General features: G+C 36.6%; 1 protein-coding gene across 3 annotated transcripts; it reads right to left on the bottom strand.

Moving 5' to 3' along the window:
* Positions 1-1,606: 1,606 nt before the first annotated feature.
* LOC136258476 (uncharacterized) lies at positions 1,607-20,514 on the bottom strand. Of its 3 annotated transcripts, none has more exons than XM_066051789.1 (11): positions 20,385-20,514; positions 17,819-18,227; positions 17,629-17,694; positions 17,324-17,371; positions 11,134-12,944; positions 6,836-6,890; positions 6,486-6,659; positions 4,872-4,946; positions 4,644-4,709; positions 2,546-2,818; positions 1,607-1,872 (listed from the first exon to the last, which is right to left on the bottom strand). In XM_066051789.1, the coding sequence occupies exons 2-11, from the start codon at positions 18,222-18,224 to the stop codon at positions 1,841-1,843; spliced, it is 3,006 nt and encodes a 1,001-aa protein (XP_065907861.1). In that variant the 5' UTR covers positions 18,225-18,227; positions 20,385-20,514; the 3' UTR covers positions 1,607-1,840. The 3 variants fall into 3 exon arrangements, with proteins under 3 accessions (XP_065907861.1, XP_065907869.1, XP_065907875.1); XM_066051797.1 differs by having other exon boundaries at positions 20,373-20,490; XM_066051803.1 differs by lacking the exons at positions 1,607-1,872; positions 2,546-2,818 and adding an exon at positions 2,825-3,011.
* Between the last annotated feature and the right edge of the window lie 931 nt (positions 20,515-21,445).

The raw sequence follows: 21,445 nt of genomic DNA on the forward strand, positions 1-21,445 counted from the left end.
AACGTGTTACGTAATAATTATTACTTTTGTGGTAACGAAGTAATATGCTGTAAAAACAGGTAATATAACTCAAGTTGTTTACTTGCAAATGTAACGCGTTACTTAAGTAATGAAGTTACTGTAACGAGTCTAATATTACATAATATTATTACTTTAAGTAACGAAGTTACTAATCTCGTTAGTAATCCACTGAGTAATGCCTAGCCACTACGAAGTAATGAAGCCTACTGAATGAAGCTTATTCACCAGCTTCTTACTTATAACTAAGATTTGCACATTGTCCAACAACACAATCATGTCACGTGATAAAGTGGTAGTTTCACACATGACAGCTTAAGGCTATGGACACAATATAATATGTAATATTATTATAGTTACTTTATTTTATGGGTAATATGTAACTGTAACTAAATAGTTCAGTTGTAAATAAATGTAATACGTAACAAGTTACATTTAAAAAGTAACAGTCCCAACACTACCTGCATAGTGATTCAGGTATCTGGTACAGCTTAGCATGTAATTATGTATATAGATGAAGTAATCATTGGTAGCAATATTAGCCCATTACTGAAGCACTTTGAGGTAAACCGCTAATTGCCAAGCACATCATTACTCACTATCTTGACTACATTAAAATTGTATGTAGCTTTACATGGTTACAATTATAGTATAACAAATGAAATAATATACTGAGAATTCTGAAAGTTTAAAGGTTAATCAGACCAGTTACAACCCAGTAAATTTTATATTTTATGCAGACATCTGAGGTGCAGCAGGTGAATGTATTACACACCGATGTGCACTTACTCAATTAAAACTGTTTCTAACATAATTATGGTAGTCACTAGAACTCTTGTTATGTAATGTGTCAAACCTAAAGCCTTTGAATTGTTGTAAGCTGCAACCAGTACTTAAGTGATGTTTTCCTTTAGTCACCAGCAACGTGGACTAAAGCCTTATAGGAACCTGTGAGAAGGGTAATGCTAAAATTTACAATAGACCGATCTCACCAGTGAGATAATTAACCAAAATTTAATCAGCAGCTACCTGCAGTTGTACATATGTTTCTTAATTCTAAACCAAAAGATCCACAGTCACAACAAGTGTATGATGTGGCTTTAGATTTTTATGCACAATTCAGACAAGCATGACTCTGAACAAAATTACAGTAGCTACTGCTGAAGATGTGCATGGCTTGTAATGTAGCTAGATGCTGTAATATTAAAATATGCATAAATTCCAGCTTGAAACATTGTTGTATAGCTGTCCAGTTGTGCATAATTCGCATATGCTGTGTTCTTTCACTGACTAAAAGCATCAATTGTTTGGTAAAGTGCATATTATTGTTTTTGTGGCCATCAATCATGAAGATTGGTTGGCTTCAAATGTACTGTGTAACCCTTTCATGGTTTATAATAGCTCTTACTTAACCTGCTCCATTGCTATGTACATTGCTATATCTAAAATTAATTAAATGATGTCATACAAACTATTAGGCACTTGTAGCTTCACCAATACTAGTATATCGCATAGCTTTCATTCTAGTTAGTCACCTTCATACAGTAGAAGCTGCATCAAGTTTTAAAGCTTGCCCACATAGCAGGTATTTCCTTATTAGAGAATGTACAACAAATTCAAACTCAATGCGCAAAGAATGAACTTAAAAGTCATACTGTACATCTGAGGTATGTATATGTGCTAACATTAACAAACATGCAGAGTCTAGAAAAATCTACATGCGTAGCTGTATGCTTGTATACTATCCATGCCATGCATGGTTTTGTGTGCAACTATGTATGTAAGTGTATCGGTTATGCAATTGTACTGTACTTTTCTGGCTTTATTGTGTGTCTTGCTCAGCAATCTGCATATCTATAAAAGTAATGCACACGTTAGTATAATATACAATATACAGTGTAGGTAAAAACAACTACTTTACATATATCATAGTAGGGTTGGAACGAATGTACAAATACATCCTCCGAAGCTTCTTTTCAAAATGTTACCGAAGCTTCGAAGCTTTGTTGCAAATGTCATGTCAACTATTAATGACCACAATTGATGGTTCTTAGGGTGTACACTGTAGCACAAACTCCTACACTTTGTTATAGCTCCAGTATAACCATTGTTTAAACTACAATTACATCAAAAAATATGTAAATGGCAGCTTCCACAAGGAGTGATAATACTTGTGCAACTGGTTTAACATGTTGGTATCCATAGTAACGAAGCTTTGGTGGGGTAAAAGAGCATCCGAATGTTATGAGACCGAACGAAGCTTCGAACTATTTGTCTCAACCCTATATCATAGTATAATAGAGAATTTTAAAAATCTCAGCACTGTTTTAGCTTTAAAATCATTAAACTAAGCATAAATACTTCCTCACAGCTACATAAACTCTTTGAGGCTGAGTTACTTTGGGGGAATAAAATCTGTGTCAGTTTGCGGTGTGTATTTGAGAGTATATTGACCCTACAAACTAGCAAAGTACTTTTGGCAACTTCATAATATTCTTCTTGCATGCAATGCACAGTACATACATACCATCGAGGACAGGTGAAAGTTTCTGGCAAAGTAGATCATGAGCAGACAACGTACTGGTAGCTTTGAGACATTTTAAGAGCTTCTTACAATTTTCTACATTATAATCAAGGACAATGTCTCGAAAATATCTTCTCTTGTAGTGTTCAGTGTTATTTATGCTGGATAAAACTTGCTGTTGGTTTTTAGACAATAAGCCTTCACTGATCAAGTAGCCCTCAATTTCTGTATAGTTTACTTCTTCTTCAATGTCTTTTGCAAAAGGTTGAAAAGGACCTGAGTATAGATAAATAGTACATTGTACAATGTGTAATCAAACTGTACATTATGTGTCCAGATTAAGTGAAAAGGTAATAGCTATATTTCACACATTGTAAATAATAATAGCAGTTGAAGTAGTATTCAATCAGTCATAGCTGTCCAGTGTTAATGGTAGTGCCTACAATTAAGTTACTGTATCCATGGACACCTGTAGAAGAGAGGAGGTGGAGGGTGACCAACTTATAGGAGCAAGAACTGGAGGAAAAGACAAGTGAAGCCACCAAAAACATTCGAACAACTTAATGGCATTTAATAGACGTTTATGAAAAGAGGTCTTTAAGTATACTGTATCACACAAAGCCATATATGTGACCCGCTAAGTGAAAATCTGACATGTTAGCATAATTCTGTTTTAGAGATAAATACCATTGAAATACATTGGGTAAAATGTGTGCTACATAAATAATTTTATGCAACGTTTTAATCGCTTCAGTAAACAGTGAAGGAAGTCTCGAATTAAATAATCTAGTATAGCAATGGATTTGCAGAGTTTGTTTCGTTTCTGTACATATGGAGCAAACTTGAGTTATGTGTGTTTGTTTATGTTGCAGTAAAACGTAACTTTATCATTGCCATTTTTAATCTTGAACATCCTTCTTCTTCCTTGATAGCATGGGTACATGTATTTAAGCCAAAAACTATACTTTGATAAATGCCCCAGTTCATGGTGAATAGAATGACACAGGTCCCAACTCCGTAGCCCATTTCACTCGAGAGTTATGATCAATTAAACAAGCGCTTGTAAATTTTGTTTTCAGACTGTACAAATTGATTGTTTTGCTCCTCTTGTTGTCTATTGCTATAACTCCAAAACCACCTACCTAAAACTTTAACAGTCCATCGGATTTTCTCTCTAGACAACAAAAATGTGAAGTTTGAAGAAATTGCTAACAAGTCAGGTTTTTGCCCAGCGAGTCACATATAGTAGCTATTAAAATTATTATGAACTCTTTTGGAGTTTAAAAAATTGATACAGTAGCATTGTCGACATAGTAGAGTTACGTAACTGATAATGGTTACAACTAACTGACATGCAGGCATAGCAAAAGACATTTGTACATAATTAGTCTAAATTAACTATAGTTAAATTCATAAGTAGTAGAAACTTATACCTCCACTTTTATAGGTCAATGCTTGTAACAAATTAACAAAATATCTAATAGAGTAGTCTATCACTGTAATAAAACAGTCATGTTTACCGGAAGCTGAGTGGCAATAGTTCACTCCATTCTAAAATCTGAAATTTTCCTTAGATTATATGCCACAATGAAATTACAAACTTCCACTATAAAACGTTTGTTATCAAAGTTGCTTCCTTTGCACTTTTTGGCCTAATTATCTGCTATTGGTCAAAGTCCAACAATTGAATAATCATAACATACTTTGGCAGTATAGCTACTATATTGAAAGGTGTTTATTACCATATCTGCATTGTTTCGCCAATCAAGAAGTCACAGTTCAAACAACTAGCATGTTTACGACTTTTCTATATACATGTAAGTACATAAACCTATTTCTCTGCATTTGTGTACTAGTGCATGCTTCACATTCTACATTACATTAGCTACTTCTACTAAGTATCTGCCACAGAGTATTACTCTGCATTCAGTTTTGATGTACTCAAGATTTTTTGTATATCAGATCTAGCAGGTCCCTCCCTGCTGGGATAGTGTACTATGAGATCTTATTGTGCTTGTGTAGGCAAAAAAAATCATACATGTACTTAAACCACTAAAGTAACAGCAATAAGTAATATTTGCAGCAGAGCTACACAACTTACTGGCAAACTCAATCGTTTCACAGTGACATGTCGATGTTTGTTGCTTCAGACTATAGTTACCAGCACCTAGTAGACAAGGGAATAAAGGATTCATGCACACATAGAATTGTGCTATATAACTGTTAACTACATACTCAATGTTTGTTTGCAGATTTAGTGATACGCTATGCAATTAAAAGACTGAGACATTTAATAACATATTATTATTCTGAATTATTTATTTCTTACTTGCTGGAGGTACTGTTGTATATTGAATTGTGTCTGTTGTCATTGGGACATATGTAGTAACACTACTGCTTTCATCTAGGAATAAACATGCACATAATAATACAATATTGACAATACCTGTTGAGCTGAACCCTCAAAAACAATTAACAACTCAAGGATGGAATTACAGAAATTTGGCTCATTTATAGTACTGCCTGACCTGCTAACAAAATATTTTTGTTTTGTCTGACAATTTTATGACCAATCAAAAGTTTCAGCATACATGTCCTGTGGTGAAGCCACAAAATCATACCATCTCTTCTTTGAACTTGTACACTATTGACACATTTACTGTCACCACTAATCAGCTGAGATGTTATGTATTTCTCTTGAAAAAATCCAATTTTCTTTTTTGCTATTTTCTCAGGGCACAGCTCAATACACTATAGCTATCACTATAAGCACTTTTTTTTAAATTATTAATTTAAAAATGAAGTAGGGATCTATGCAATAAAAAGTAGCGAAACAAGAGATGAATGATGATATTACAGTGTAACTCAGTGGGAAGTCCCTACTTTGGCAATGAGCGAAATACTTGCTACATAACTAATGTGCATGCCAAAGTAGGGACTTTCTCTTATGCTGTAATATCATCATTCATCTATTGTTTCACTACTTTTCATTTTTTAATTAATAATTTTTAAAAATACTAGTTTGTTTAGTTTTTGTTGTAGCACAGTTAGCTACTATGTAACTTGTGACTTGACTGTTGTATTAGAGTATATCTTGAGTCAGCCAAGGGGTGTGCAGCTAGACCAATAAGGGGTGAGGCAATCTTGTTTACTATTAAGTAACAGAGCTAGATTGTTAAGAAGGTGTAGTCTCCATACTCTATCGCTATTAGTCCACCAAGATCTTTAATTGATGGGAGCGGTTGCAAACTTATCGCGAGCGGGATACTAATCGCGAATTTGTACATATCTAGCTAGATATCTAGCTAGTATATCTCTTATAGTAGCACCGGGACTGAAGTGCTTCTGAAATCCAGCTCTGAAATAATTCTGTGGTGTCTAAATATTATACTGCTGAAAGAAAGTGTTGATACAGAAAATTAATGCCTTGGTATGGTTTTGTGGATGAAGAAGAAGACAAGCAGCCTGATTGAAGATAAAAGAAAAGTCAAGGTGCGGAGGGTCTACACTCGTTGGAACCCAAAAGGCACATCCCACTGGTGAGTTTATTATTGTGGCGTAAAATGGTGACCATGCTCTGCTTTGTTTGGCCTCTAGCCTTGCGACTGTGGTCAGTCAGGCAGTCAGACTAAAATTTGAGTTAGATGATTTTTTAATATTCTGTATCTGGCCACTTGATATATTTAATGCTGTATTATATATTATATGGACTAGTGCTATTCCGTAAGGTGATTTTCGTCGTGTAAAATGTCTCTGGGATGATTTTCAAATACGAAATTTTGGGTGGCACACAAAAATTTCAGAGCGATCCCTACATAAACGGTACTACCGTATTGTTTGATACTAACAGGCAAACTTCATTATATACCATATAACCAACAAAAAAAATCAGTGCTAACTGCACATATATTATTATGTTACTATATGTTTAAGCATTACTCACGATGTATCGATTGTGCTGATATACTTTCTGTAAAACTTGCAGTACTGCTACTTGAAAGTGAAAACTGGCATCTAATTCCAGAATAATAAGCCTCTATTTGCACAGAATGAGGAGTAGAGGGGATGCTTTCACTTGTACTGTGTGACAGTGAGCCACTGTCTGGTACTAAAGAGTCTATAAAAAAGATCAAAATATGCATTATAATAACACGGAGGTGCTTAAATTTGTGTTTATATCAATGTAACAATAATCATGAAAAGAGATTCTATCATAAGCAAAACTAATCATATATTATATTATATTCATGCAATACATAGCTACAAGTACTTTATGCAACAGAAAATATTTACCATCAGATGCTGGAAAACTGCTAGCATATTCTGATGATGATCCAGACACCGCTTTCTACAATTTGAAAAAAAGATGTAAGTGTAAGCTTTTGCATCAAGTATAGATAAATTCATTGTCTGTATTTCACACTTCATTTTCAATAAACTTGTGTAGTCTCAAAAAATAGCTGGTATAACAAGTTGGTGTTGTACTACTTCTAAAAACCAGATGCCCATGCAATTAATCCTTTTCCTATTCTAACTAAATAGGCAATTAATCAACCATGATGTATTTTAGTTTATATTTCATGCTATTGTTACTATTAATTCAGCTAGATAATTAGATCTGTAAATACTGTAATTTAGTGTATTTCATAATTCATGAATTATTTTGTAATTTGAAAATTATGTTGCTATGCACTGCTAAGGAAACATAACCATAAACAAACCACTTTAAATGCAAATTACATACAGAAGTATCTCAACTGTTTTATAGTGTGTCTATCGTGTTTTCTCATGCAAATTGCTTGGAGAAAGCCGCAAGGTTGCCCTTCATTTTCGTTCGCGTAAGTACAGGTAATGCCCCCCTTTTAAGTTGAAGGATACGCTATCTCTTAGAGGCCTCAACGTTGTTTTAAAGTTGTTAAATGTCTATAAAACTGAAAGGGAAGACCATTCAATAAGTATATGAAGAGTTGTCATACCCATATTTCAGACTGGAGAGATAGTCTAGTCAATCTATGTGATTTTGGGGGTCAACCTATCACAAATTGCAACAGAATTTTTTCTTTACAGTTCACTTCTAGGAGGTGCTTAGAATAACATACTAAAAATGCACCAAAATCTACCTTGGGGAAAGGTGTGAAATTTGATGTGACTGTTCTATTAGAGTATTTTAACTATGACATTTGGATTTTATCCTGTAACTCTGTTGGTGTTACTTTAATCTCTTTTTAAACCACCAAAAGTGCCCCTACAATGATTCCTATGTGCATACTGATTAACAAGTCATTCTGATAAGAAGTTTCCATGACAAAAATTCTACCAATACCAATGTTATACCGGTTTTGGTACCAATATCATGAGTGTTATTATGAGGTGTATTATATCACTCAACTGATGGTGTTTCTGCATAGTATAGGTACTATTTTAAGCCATAAAATTACCTAAAACAGCATGTGGGCCCTGAGGAACACCACTAATCGCATCACAACAGTCAGAAGCATCATTACCAATTAATAACTTTCTGCCTTCTATATACCCATCAAAAAATTAGACAACCATAAAAGTAGGTCACCTTGAATCCCATAGGAATGAAGTTTGAGCAAAGTCTTTTGTGTGACATTGAGTCAAAAGCCTTGTGGAAATCAAAATAACGACATCTACAGGACTATCACAGTCAACAATGTTCAATAATTGAGGGGAATTGGGTAACACAGGAAGGAATCCATGCTGATTTGGAGTAAAAAAATTATATCAATAAAGTGATCAAGCATATGATCCTTGATAATGGATTCCAACAGCTTGCCAACAACATAGTCAAAGTTATCGGACGGTAGTTGTCTACAAGGTGATAGTCACCTTTCTTATGAATGGGTATCACATGACTTCCTTTCCAACTACTAGGTAGTGTAGATGCTCTAAGTGACTGGGTAAATAAGATGGTAAGAGGTAAACACAACTGTTCTGCCATTTCCTTAAGAACCCAAGTAGGCCAATTATTGGGGCCAGGAATTATTGATATTTAAACTATGCAGTTTCAAATAAACAATATCAGGAGTAACAGAAACATTGCTAAAAATAGGAATACTAGTATCCACCTGAAAGCCAGGTAAGGAACTGATATCCTCATTAACAAAAGCACTTGCAAAGAAACTGTTAAAGGCATCAGCCTTCTTTGTCAGACTGTGCCACAGTATCATTAGATAATGATAAATCACCTATAGTAGACTTACTTCCCAAACGAGACTTCACATACTTCCAAAAGGATTTCGGGTTTGTACGAATATTTTTAGCAAGTCTTTTCTCAAAATTACTTAATCTCAGCTGCCTAGTAGAGGTTGATTTCTGCAGTGCATGAAAGCAGAATAATCAGAAGATAGTCTTGATAATGTATACCACCTCCATAAATGGTTTTTTCTGTTCTTTAACTTCAAAGCTTCCTTGTTCATTATCTTTTGCTTATGTGGTTGCACAACCTTCATAATCTCATCAAAGGTCCTTGAAAAGAAATCTCAAGTTTCATCAATAGTTAGGTATTCCATGTCATGTTCCCAGTTGATAGAACTTAAAAGAGCTCTCATTTTGTTAAAATCAGCACGGTAGACATTTTACTTGTGGGCAATATCAGAAGTTGTGCTTTGACAAACAGGAAGATTCAAGTTAAATAAAATACGCAAGGGATCAACATTAGTGATCATGTTCTTACTGTCCAATAATTATTACCACATATCTGGTGATACATACATTGCATGATTAGCATAGCCATCACTTCTCTGATCATTTACATTGAAGTTTCTTGGAATTCTATGAGACTAAGGTGTATCACCCAATCCTTAAACATTTTATCTTGAATCTTAGCATCGTGAGTGAGATTGAGTCCCAAATTATGGTATATCAAATTTCCTTTCAAAATAAGCTATGCACTAAAATATACGACCAATCAAAAGATGCTGCAAATCCTGTTCTTCACTTTATTCCCAAAGTGACTACTTGATCATCATCCAGTTCAACAGTAAGACATTCTAAGTAGCTAATGTCATTTATTTTCTAGCTACAGAGGCAGCCGGATCTGGCGCTATATACCTTAGAGCCTCTTTTACATAATTACGATCAAAGCACTGAAAACTGATACAAGGGGAGGGGCTCAAGGACATAAACATGATTACATCATGGAGATAGGGTGGGGGGATGGTATGCTTCTGGAAAAAGTACTAGTCATAAGTTACCTAATATATTGACTGCTTTATTAGAATAAATGGTTGCTCTATTAGAGTTTTTTGTTCTTAATTGAATGTCTGGTATTTCCCCAAGGTGCAGTCAGGTGCATTTTTAATATGTTGATTTGGGTATTCCATAAAGGTGTTTTATGAAGAAAAAAATTCTGTTGCAATTAGTGATGGGTCTATCGCTATTTTGACTAGACTAAGAAGAAACCACCTCAGAGCAAAGTTTAAGTGTGTGGAAATTTAATGCAAACTTAATTTACCATTCAATTCTTACATCCTGGTTGCTTTTTTACCATTTTAAATGTTTTAGCTCATGTGGGTGCGTACAGACAAGGTAGGTAGGTAGGTAGGTAGGTAGGTAGGTAGGTAGGTAGGTAGGTAGGTAGGTAGGTAGGTAGGTAGGTAGGTAGGTAGGTAGGTAGGTAGGTAGGTAGGTAGGTAGGTAGGTAGGTAGGTAGGTAGGTAGGTAGGTAGGTAGGTAGGTAGGTAGGTAGGTAGGTAGGTAGGTAGGTAGGTAGGTAGGTAGGTAGGTAGGTAGGTAGGTAGGTAGGTAGGTAGGTAGGTAGGTAGGTAGGTAGGTAGGTAGGTAGGTAGGTAGGTAGGTAGGTAGGTAGGTAGGTAGGTTTAGGTACACACAAACATACACACATTTTTACAAAAACAGTTTCAGTAAACCAGGCGTGCTCCCACAGCCGGTCGCATGCCTGGTTTAAAAACTAAGAAATATGATGTATGTGGCTGCACAAATAAAATAAGTTCTATTATAGTAATCATTGATCTCAGCACACATTGAAGTTCTTGTCGCATTATGTGTATTATATGTGTATCATTTATGTACAAGTATCAAGAATGCCAGTTTTAAGTATTCAGAGTGTTGTAGCTCGTTAATGGTTAAGCAACATATTCCAAATATTTACAAGTTTTACACCAATTCATTACATTTCAGAGTACCTATTGTACAAGTAGCCTACCACTAATTTTACCACCTCTTTACTCAATACTGACTGCATCAGGCAAGCTCTAATAGAAGTGGTTGGCAGGGCATGGAGGAGGGGGCGAGAGGTTGTTTGTAAAATGATAAGACCGGTTTTCCCAGATCAAGTCACTTAATACTGGTCCAGATTACTCCGACTGCTCTATCAGAGTATTTTGTTCAATTTTAATAGCTGACTGGTTTCTGAGAACTGGTGACCTCGGATCATGGTTGTTGACAAGTTTCAGGGTGGATACACATGAATGTACATGCATCTAGAAGTCGAGTTGGCAAAATTCTAAGATTGGTTGATCATTCAAGTATAATAATACCATGAGTTTTGTGCATAGACTGCATGTGCTTCGAATGTGTATACTGTATGTTAAATGCACACGTACCTTTAAACTAGGATACAACCAAGCAGCATACCATTCACCAGTCAAATAAAACTTTTGTTTCTTTTTAGAACAATAAGCATGGTTGGCACATTCTTTAGACAATATCATCATGTGATCATGTTTGCAAATTGCACATTGGTAGCCCCAAATAATGTTACTTTTTTTCGCTTTCAAAGAACTGTAAGCTTTTACCAATGCAGCTGTGATACTCCTTAAAGTAACATTAGCACCATTTTTACAGTCACTTTGTTTCCTAATTTGAATTTCCAAGTAAAACACTTTGTCGCACAAGGATACTGAGTAGCCCCCACCAACTGGAAAAGTGATCAAATTACCAAATGTATACTGCCTCTTTTCACTGGATTCAAGTGGTTTAGACCAGTCATCTGGTTTGTTCTCCAGCAAATACCCAGCAAACTTACAGAAAAGGGATGGATGTAATGTACCCGATGAATATGTCATCATTAAGGGAGCAAGTTGAAGATCTCCATACTTGGAGAGAATTTCGTGGCACTTTTCAATGATCGGTAGTCGATGTGATATAAAGTGTTCAGTAGTTTGTGCTGTATTACGACACAGTGGTATGGCTAATCTAAAATGGACCAACAGTTGCATTAAAACATTCATTTCTACTTCAAACAATGGTGAAATATCAGAAAGCATTCTTTGATTAAGTATGCCTTCATAAACAAACAGATTATGAGCAGTGTATGTAGTATCAATGTCATCTGGGATACTTCTTTTCATGAAACAGTTCAGTGCCTTTAATAACCAATTCCATTCACAGAAAATGTAGCCATCTGAGGTAGAATTACTTTCAATGTACAATATAACACCAATACTGTTAAATAACTTTAAAGCAGCATGTAATTCAGTACCATCACCATTATTAAACTTTTGTTTCCATATATTTTCTAATATTTCAGCAAAACTTATATATTTGAAGGGCCGTGCATTGCACATTTGTTTTATTTCTAAAAGCAAAAACAACCAGAGAAAAGGTATTTTGTAGACAGTTTGCTGTAATAGGCGACGGTCCATTTGAAGAAATAATCTGTTAGCAATTTCATCAGACTTTTTTGCATTATTAACCGAGAATATAAGTTTGCAGTTCCCCAAATGCAATAAAGATAACGGATCTTTTTCACTTGGACAATTTATATCATCAAGCATATGGATTAGTCCATTATCAATTGTAGCTGTATCTGTTGGCTTTTTACCTTGGTATGTACCGATGAATGCTGTATAGATATAACTATCCCCTCTTTGTACTTTCAACTTTTCAAACAAGCGATTACTTCTTGAGCTTTCTTTTAGGCAATTAGCAGATATTACATTTTTACACAAGTACAGGTTATCAAAGCATGGCAATGAGGAATCATCTTTATGTTGCTCATACTCTTCAAATGATTTCTTTAGATCACAAAAATCATCAACGACACATGTAAATAAAGCACGAGGTAAGATATATGGACCATAAGCTGTTAATGGAGGAATATCTATGTCAAGTAATATTAAAATGTTCCAAATATCTTTTGTATCTGTGCATTCTAATTTAGTTGTAGCATTGATGAATGAATACAGGTCACTTATGGTGACTTCTTCCCAGTTGTTTGTTGTATTTGTTGGTATAAACTTCTTTTTGATAAGTATTGTTTCAGAACTTCTGTGATTCCTTTTCATTACCAAACGAACAACCGATGTTCTCTCAGTTTTAGGCAATCCGGTAAATAATACGATGGAAAATCTTACACAGAGAGCAACATTACTTTCTGATGCCTTCTGCAAAACACTATTTAGTTTCAAGATGGCTATAAAAATGTAAACAATACAAATGCATATGATTTAGCATGTGCATAATTTTATATAATTTATAGGTATGTCATTAATTATAGGACAAAGATAAAAATAACATCCATAATATGCTGCATGGTTTTGGGGCCTTATAAAGTACAAAAAGAAATGAAATCCACACAAAAACAGCCAAGCTGTGAAAAATGGTGCGGCCTTAAAAAGCCTGGGTGAAAAAAGTTGTGAAATCAAAGGTGGTGGCCAAGAAATGGCTGCAATGATGTTAATGCTAAAAAATTCACAGGCATTGTTAAAATTTATTAGCATTAGCATCATCGCTGCCAATTCTTGGCCGCCACCTTTGATTTTACAACTTTTTTCACCCAGGATTTTTAAGGCCGCATCATTTTTCACAGCTTGGCTCTTTTTGTGTGGATGTAAATATCTATCTAATCCAAAACAGCCAAGCTGTAAAAAAAGTGTGCGGCCCTCAAAAAGGCTATGGTGAAAAAAGATGTGAAATCCAAGGTGGCGGCCAAGAAATGGTTGTGATGGTAGGTTATGGTAAAAATTTTAATAACGACAATTCAGGTGAATTATTGTGCCGCTTGGTCTTGGCACAAAATTCACCTGAATTGTCGTCATTAAAATTTTTACCATTAACCTACCATCACAGCCATTTCTTGGCCACCACCTTGGATTTCACATCTTTTTTCACCATAGCCTTTTTGAGGACCGCACACTTTTTTTACAGCTTGGCTGTTTTGGATTAGATTTCACGTATTTGTATACCCCAAAGCCGGCCTATGGCCAGCTTTGGGGCTTTTTAAACCTATCTTTTTTTTCTTTATCACAGGAAGAAGAAAAGATGAAGCAGATGAATACTTTAAATATTTCTGATTTTATCAATAAATGTACAAATTATATATATATATAATACATAATATATTTATTACAGAACTCCACATGGTGGTTTCTTTGTAACTGAACACTCTACAAGGTGACTTCTTCTAGCTGCTCTCTCTACAGGGTGAATTGTTTGTAACTGAACTACCTACAAGGTAACTTCTTCTAGCTGATCTCTCTACAGGGTGATTTGTTTGTAGCTGAACTATCTACAAGGTAACTTCTTCTAGCTGATCTTTCTACAGGGTGATTTGTTTGCAGCTGAACTTTCTATGAGGTAACTTCTTTTAGCTGATCTCTCTACAGGATCACTGTTTCTAGCTGATCTCTCTACAAGGCAAATTGTTTCTAGCTGAACTCTCTACAGGGTGGTTTGTTTGCAGCTGAACTCTATACATGGTGGTTTCTTTGTAGCTGAACTCTCTACAAGGTGACTTCTTCTAGCTGATCTCTCTACAGGGTGATTTGTTTGTAGCTGAATTCTGTACAAGTGATTTGTTTGCAGCTGAACTCTCTATATGATGGTTTCTTTGTAGCTGAACTCTCTACAAGGTGACTTCTTCTAGCTGATCTTTCTACAGAGTGATTTGCTTGTAGCTGAACTCTCTACAAGGAAACTTCTTCTAACTGAGCTCTGTACAGGGCGAATTGTTTGTAGCTGAACTATCTACAAGGTAACTTTTTCTAGCTGATCTCTCTACAGGGTGATTTGTTTGTAGCTAAACTATCTACAAGGTAACTTTTTCTAGCTGATCTTTCTACAGGGTGGTTTTTTTGCAGCTGAACTCTCTACGAGGTAACTTCTTTTAGCTGATCTCTTTACAGGATCACTGTTTCTAGCTGATCTCTCTACAAGGCAAATTGTTTCTAGCTGAACTCTCTACAGGGTGGTTTGTTTGCAGCTGAACTCTATACATGGTGGTTTCTTTGTAGCTGAACTCTCTACAAGGTGACTTCTTCTAGCTGATCTCTCTACAGGGTGATTTGTTTGTAGCTGAATTCTGTACAGGTGATTTGTTTGCAGCTGAACTCTCTACATGATGGTTTCTTTGTAGCTGAACTCTCTACAAGGTGACTTCTTCTAGCTGATCTTTCTACAGAGTGATTTGTATGTAGCTGAACTCTCTACAAGGAAACTTCTTCTAACTGAGCTCTGTACAGGGCGAATTGTTTGTAGCTGAACTATCTACAAGGTAACTTTTTCTAGCTGATCTCTCTACAGGGTGATTTGTTTGTAGCTGAATTCTTTTTGTTTGCAGCTGAACTCTCTACATGGTGGTTTCTTTGTAACTGAACTCTCTACAAGGTAACTTCTTCTAGCTGATCTTTCTACAGGGTGATTTGTTTGTAGCTGAACTCTCTACAAGAAAACTTCTTCTAACTGATCACTGAACAGGGTGAATTGTTTGTAGCTGAACTCTCTACAAGGTAACTTCTACTAGCTGATGTCTCTACAAGGTCACTAGTTTGTAGCTGAACTCTCTACATGGTGGTTTCTTTGTAACTGAACTCTCTACAAGGTGACTTCTTCTAGCTGATCTTTCTACAGGGTGATTTGTTTGTGGCTGAACTCTCTACAAGGTAACTTCTTCTAGCTGGTCTCTCTACAGGGAGATTGGTTTGTAGCTGAACTCTCTACAGGTGATTTGTTTGCAGCTGAACTCTCTACATGATGGTTTCTTTGTAGCTGAACTCTCTACAACATAACTTCTTCTAGCTGATCTCTCTAAAGAGTGATTTGTTTGTAGCTGAACTATCTACAAGATAACTTCTTCTAGCTGATCTCTCTACAAGATGATTTGTTTGTAGCTGAATTCTGTATAGGTGATTTGTTTGCAGCTGAACTATTTACAGAATGGTTTCTTTGTAGCTGAACTCTCTACAAGGTAACTTCTTCTAGCTGATGTCTCTACAGGGTCACTAGTTTGTAACTGAATTCTCTACATGGAGGTTTCTTTGTAACTGAACTCTCTACAAGGTAACTTCTTCTAGCTGATCTTTCTACAGGGCGATTTGTTCGTAGCTGAACTCTCTACATGATGGTTTGTTTGTAGCTGAACTCTGGTTTCTTTGTAGCCGAACTCTCTGCATGATAACTTCTTTTATTGATCTCTCTACAGGGCGATTTGTTTGTAGCTGAACTCTCTACATGGTGGTTTCTTTGTAGCTGAACTCTACGAGGTGATTTCTTCTAGCTGAACTATCTCTTTCTATAGTTGCATGAACTCCCTCAAGGTAACTTCTTCTAGCTAATCTCTCTACAGGGTAACTTGTTTGTAGCTGATCTCTATACAGGTTACTTGTTTCTAGCTGATCTCTTGAATTCTCTTTAGGGTGACTGCTCTATTAGAGTATCTCGATCTCGCACTTGCTACACCAAGTTGGATTTCGTGTTATAACTCCGTGGCTTTAAGTCTGATTCTTCTGCACCATTGAAGAGTCTTTCTAAGATGATAACTCCATCTGTCCAGCGATTTTCAAAGCATTACCCCAAGCGGTTTATCTGGTAGACGTGGCAAGCAGTCGTTTTTTATTAGCTAATCTCGATTGCGTAATTGTTACACACTGTTGGTTTTTTCGTTGTATCTTCCTGTTTTTAGCTCGATTTCTTTCAAACCACAAAAGGTTTGAGGTTCAATAGTTAACCTATTCACCCACCGACTTTCAACTTCTTCCCATACGCGGTTTACCCTGTAGGCGTGACAACATATTGGTGTTATTTTTCGTGAATAATCGCTCATAACTCTTTGCCTGTTTATCGTATTCCAGCCAAAGTTGGTACCGAGATGCGCCTTTATACCCACATTCTGTGTGCCAAATTTCAAGGCAATCGGATATGGCGTTCGCGCTTTATAGCAGTTTTTGTAAGTGTGCGAAAAGAGGAAGAAAAATAAGAAGAAAAAAACACGAAGAAACTAAGTCAATTTTTGAAGTCGCATATCTCGGGAACGCGTGAAGCAATTTCGCTCAAATTTGGAATGTGGAGTGCTGAAGTTGGAGGGCATGTCCACAGCAAAAATTGTCTTGTTTCATCAAGGAAGCACAGAGCTACGGAGGTGCAAAAATTTTGTTTTCTTTCTTCCTGTCAATATACTCACGGGTGTTATGCGCCGGCTTCTTGGGCCGCACGACACACTACTGTGTGTCTTGATACTAACTGAACAATAACTAAAAAGTTGTACACACACACACACACACACAAGCACGCACGCATATGCACATGCACACACACACATTGTGTATAATTATAAGGATTCAAGATTCAAAACCTGTTAGTACACTTTTAGGGTACACAAAATATGATCATTACAGTAAAAGGACATTTCCATATTGTTAACAATAACCAGAACATGCATCTGTACTTATGCAGTATATGCCTTGGAAACATTTTCACAATTGACAGTAGTCATTACCATGACAAGAAGTACTAAATGTACATACCATCAAGACAACTAGTATACACATTTATACATATACCACACATAACCTTCACCTGGCTTTACACGTCCATGTGGAGATAGAGGCCTGGACATCACCAATTCTATAAAGGATATCATAAGATAAATTGGTATATCATATACATATGTATGTATGTACACACATGACAAAAAGATGTGGCATAGCCAGAACCTGGCCCCCAAAACAACAATCAAGATTGAGATATTGTAATAGGGTAGTCGTGTACATAATACAGCAGTCATGCTAATATTGATCATGATAAACTACTGAAATTACCCTCAAATTTAATTTAGCCCCATACCCCTTTAAGTACGTTGGCATTCTTGTACATGTACATACCTGTTTTGGCCTTTGCTACTGCTTGTTTTGGTTCAGCAACTACTGACGCAGACAATGGACTAAAACCTAATATATGAATGAAAATTGTACAGATGGAAATTTGTTTTTGAGGACAAAAAGATGGTCACATATGTGATTTAAGTCATAAGTATCTAATACCAAAAGTAAATACCCTTGATAGCATACATACCAATTCCAGATGATCCTGATTCAATACAACCTAAACCTTGCTGACTTAAACTACCGTCATCTGTTTCCTGTTGACTAGGGTTAACTGGCACTGATTTTTCTTCAGAATCAATATATTCTACTAAAGGTACGAGATTTTGATCAATTTTACTAGCACTTCTCATATATTCCATTAAAACTTGAAATTGAGTATCTTTATTGGTTTTCAACTGATATAGAATACAATCCTTCAATATGTACTGTAACTTCAACTTGGAGTTTTCCTGTTTACGTGAGCACTCAGCTTGATACTTAGACAGAACTTCCTTCTCAATCAACTGTTTTTCAATGTCATCCACATAATTAACAAGAGCAGTAGCCAGTCTATCATGAATCTGTGTTAATGCCCCATGATAAGCTTCCGCCATATCCTGTAATGAGGTATGATGAAATCATTGCTCTAAAGTGACATTTATAGACAGTTCTCTATTACATGGTAAATGAATACCACTTGAGATGTAACTGGCCACTGCTTCTTAAATTACTACTAACTAATAAAATTTCATAGGATACATTATATATACTGTGTTGATACTATTTTCATGATAAATAGGCAATTACTAATTAATCAACTAAAGCATAAGTTTACAAAGGATGTACAGTGTACTGTAAAGATACTGGTAGCCTCAAAGGCCTGCAACGTTCCTTTTTGGTGGTTAAAAGTCTCTCTGTGCAGCATGTAGGCAAGTGCCATTAAGCGATTTCAGTACATCCCATTCGACTAAACAGAACAAAAATTGTTTATAACAAAGCTAACCACCAATGGCAGTTAGTGATTAGCCTTCATGATTTTATAGAATGAACGTTTGTTTCTGTAGTGCTTATGTGGGTGTGTGTAAGCAAGCAAAGCAAACCAAAGCCTAGTATTGCTGCCCAGCGAACCAACACTGGGATGCCTGTGCACCACTCAGGCACTGGAGGCAATGAGGCAGGGCTAGTAACCCGCAGGAGGACATCCAGGTCCTACGGAGAGAGGTCACAGAACTCAAAGTTCCAAAACAACCCAACACCACTAAATGAGACAAGGACAATTGGATATTTTCTTCCTCAGTAAACACCAGGTCCCCATTGGTTTTATAGCTGGGTGGCCTGCTTCGCCAGTTGACACCAGGCCACCAGGTCCCCAATATATGCACAACTGGGTAAATTGAGTAAAGTTTCCTGCTCAAGAAACAGCAAAAACACCAAATTGGCATAACCGAGCATCGAACCTGGAACCTTTTGATTGCCAGGCTGATGCTCTAGCTACTTGACTATGCTACCTCACACGTACAGACATGCATACATGCATTTTCCCAAACCACCAATTTCAGGAAATGTGCACTTGGTTTAACAAGCAATCCAGGTCAGCAATTCCAACTTTTGTTCTGTATTTAGGCATACACTTGGCAAAAGTATATGTAGCCACCGTACATATTACTATTTTAACACCACCTTGTATTGAAAGGCTTATACACATTGTTATTAAATTCTGCGATACTTGAAGGAGAGCAAAATTCTTTGTTGATAGATAAAATAGGCTTTGAATTTTTGTACTTCACTAGGTATATATGTATGTATGTATAAGCACATAGTTGGAAGATGTTAAGAAGTTTGGTTCTTGGCAAAATAAAGTAGATATAGTTAATTAAGTACTATACTGGTCTGGTTGATAAAATATACAGTATAAATCACAATCAAAAAGAAATTACAATTCAGGAATCTATAGCCAGGATTTTCTACGAAGTGGAGTGCTATAGGAGTGCTTCCCAGTTTTGACCCAGAAAAATACGCTCCAGTAACAATAATATGACAAAGCTTTATTTCTTGTCATAAATATTATTGGTTCTCTGCTTGACAAGCGGCAATCAATATAAGCAACTCCTGACGTCTTGCATATGCTAACCCCAATTAACACATACGTAATTGAGAAATCATGTGGCCACCTCACAATTTTACAAAGAGCACTTCCTGTTATGCAATTTTGCAGTGTGTACAAACATAGCACATCTCTATAATGGTCCTACAAGTTAATTACTGTGCAACTAGTTTAGACAAACGTGACATGCAGGTCTCCGCTATTTCCACCAGGATAGATTGATTGATGGCATTACTTCTCATCCACCAATCATGATACTCAAAATAGCAAATGAAGCTCCGCCCACAACACATCTATCAATTTTGCGCCACTAGTACTGACCACGATAATACGGTTTAAGAGGCAGCCTCAACAGCGCAACTTTAAGGCTGGCATTCTCCGAGGCATTCTCACACAGTGTGGCTGTCATGATCTACAACTAACAACCAAGCTCAGGCCACTGCCAAGTCACGAGTCATAGCACAATGACGCCGGAGAACTGAGATACCTTCGCAGATACAAGGTACTCTGCTAGAGTAGTCTATTGAGAACACGAAAGAAAGACTGAACATCATGAGTCATCAGTACTGAGTTGCGTCCGGCATGCCTACACACTATATAACTGAAACGCCGGACTCAGACCCGCATAGATTATACTATGCTCGACTGACTAACTTACGTTCTCACTTACCCAGTCTTGTTATGTACACCTTGCACTAATCTATGTAACTAAACTCAGGCTTCCACTCCGGTTTAACGCTTAAAACGCACCACATCGAACCATAGATCAGACTATGTTACCTCCCACTGATAGACTCGGCTGCACGTGCCTCAGTTTTGCACACGCCCAGCTATATTTTTTTGCACCATCAGCAACTGAGTCCTGAAGCTAGACCACACCTTTTGGTCTGACTTCGAAACCACATCAGCACATTTCATAAGCATGCATTTTCGTAAGCATGCATTTTCGTTGGGTAGGTAAAATTAGTATTTGTGTTACTGGTAAAGAAGGCTCAAGGAGCCTGATCTGTACAAAAAGAATTTAACAAATTTGTAACTATACATAGCAAAAACTTATGTACACTTCATACGTCATGATTCATTTGCACAATGTTCCTAAACTACTCTAGTAGCTAGGTGGCATAATAGACTAGTATGCTTACTGTGCAACAGGCAGTGGCATGCAGTGGCCTATAATGCAGTCAGTTTCAGACACTTTTTAGAGGCGCTTATAATTTCTAATTGGTGTAAACATCGTGCGAAACGCCGCGAGGGGAGAAAAAGTGAATTGGCCATGCAAGACTACTTGCAGAGGTACCTAGTACAAGCATAGAATACTGTGAGGTGTATAAAATTCCAAGCAGAGTTGGATTTCTGTGGGTCCTTGGTCCCCGAGTCCACCGGCTGCTTTTACCTACCCATTTTGGTTGTTCACTGCTCAATCAGTCATGGGTTTACATAACAAATAAGCTATCTAGGGCTGTAAGGCCGGCGCCATTAAATTACTACAGTGGCCCTCTATTTTGTAATCTATGGTTATAGACTATGCATGGCCGGTATATAGCTATATGCACATACTGCAGTGTATACTACATATTATACGTATAGCCGCATAGGTGCACCTCACATAGTCTCCAGTGGCCTGACCGCTTTTTTTTCCCTTTTTGAGTGATGGTCAGTGAAAAAAAAGGCTTGATCTGGTGTGACTCAAAATAGCCATTTCGGGTTCTGGCTACTATCCAGGTTTTGGAG

Source organism: Dysidea avara, chromosome 1, assembly GCF_963678975.1.
Source record: "Dysidea avara chromosome 1, odDysAvar1.4, whole genome shotgun sequence".
Classification (NCBI taxonomy): Eukaryota; Metazoa; Porifera; class Demospongiae; order Dictyoceratida; family Dysideidae; genus Dysidea; species Dysidea avara.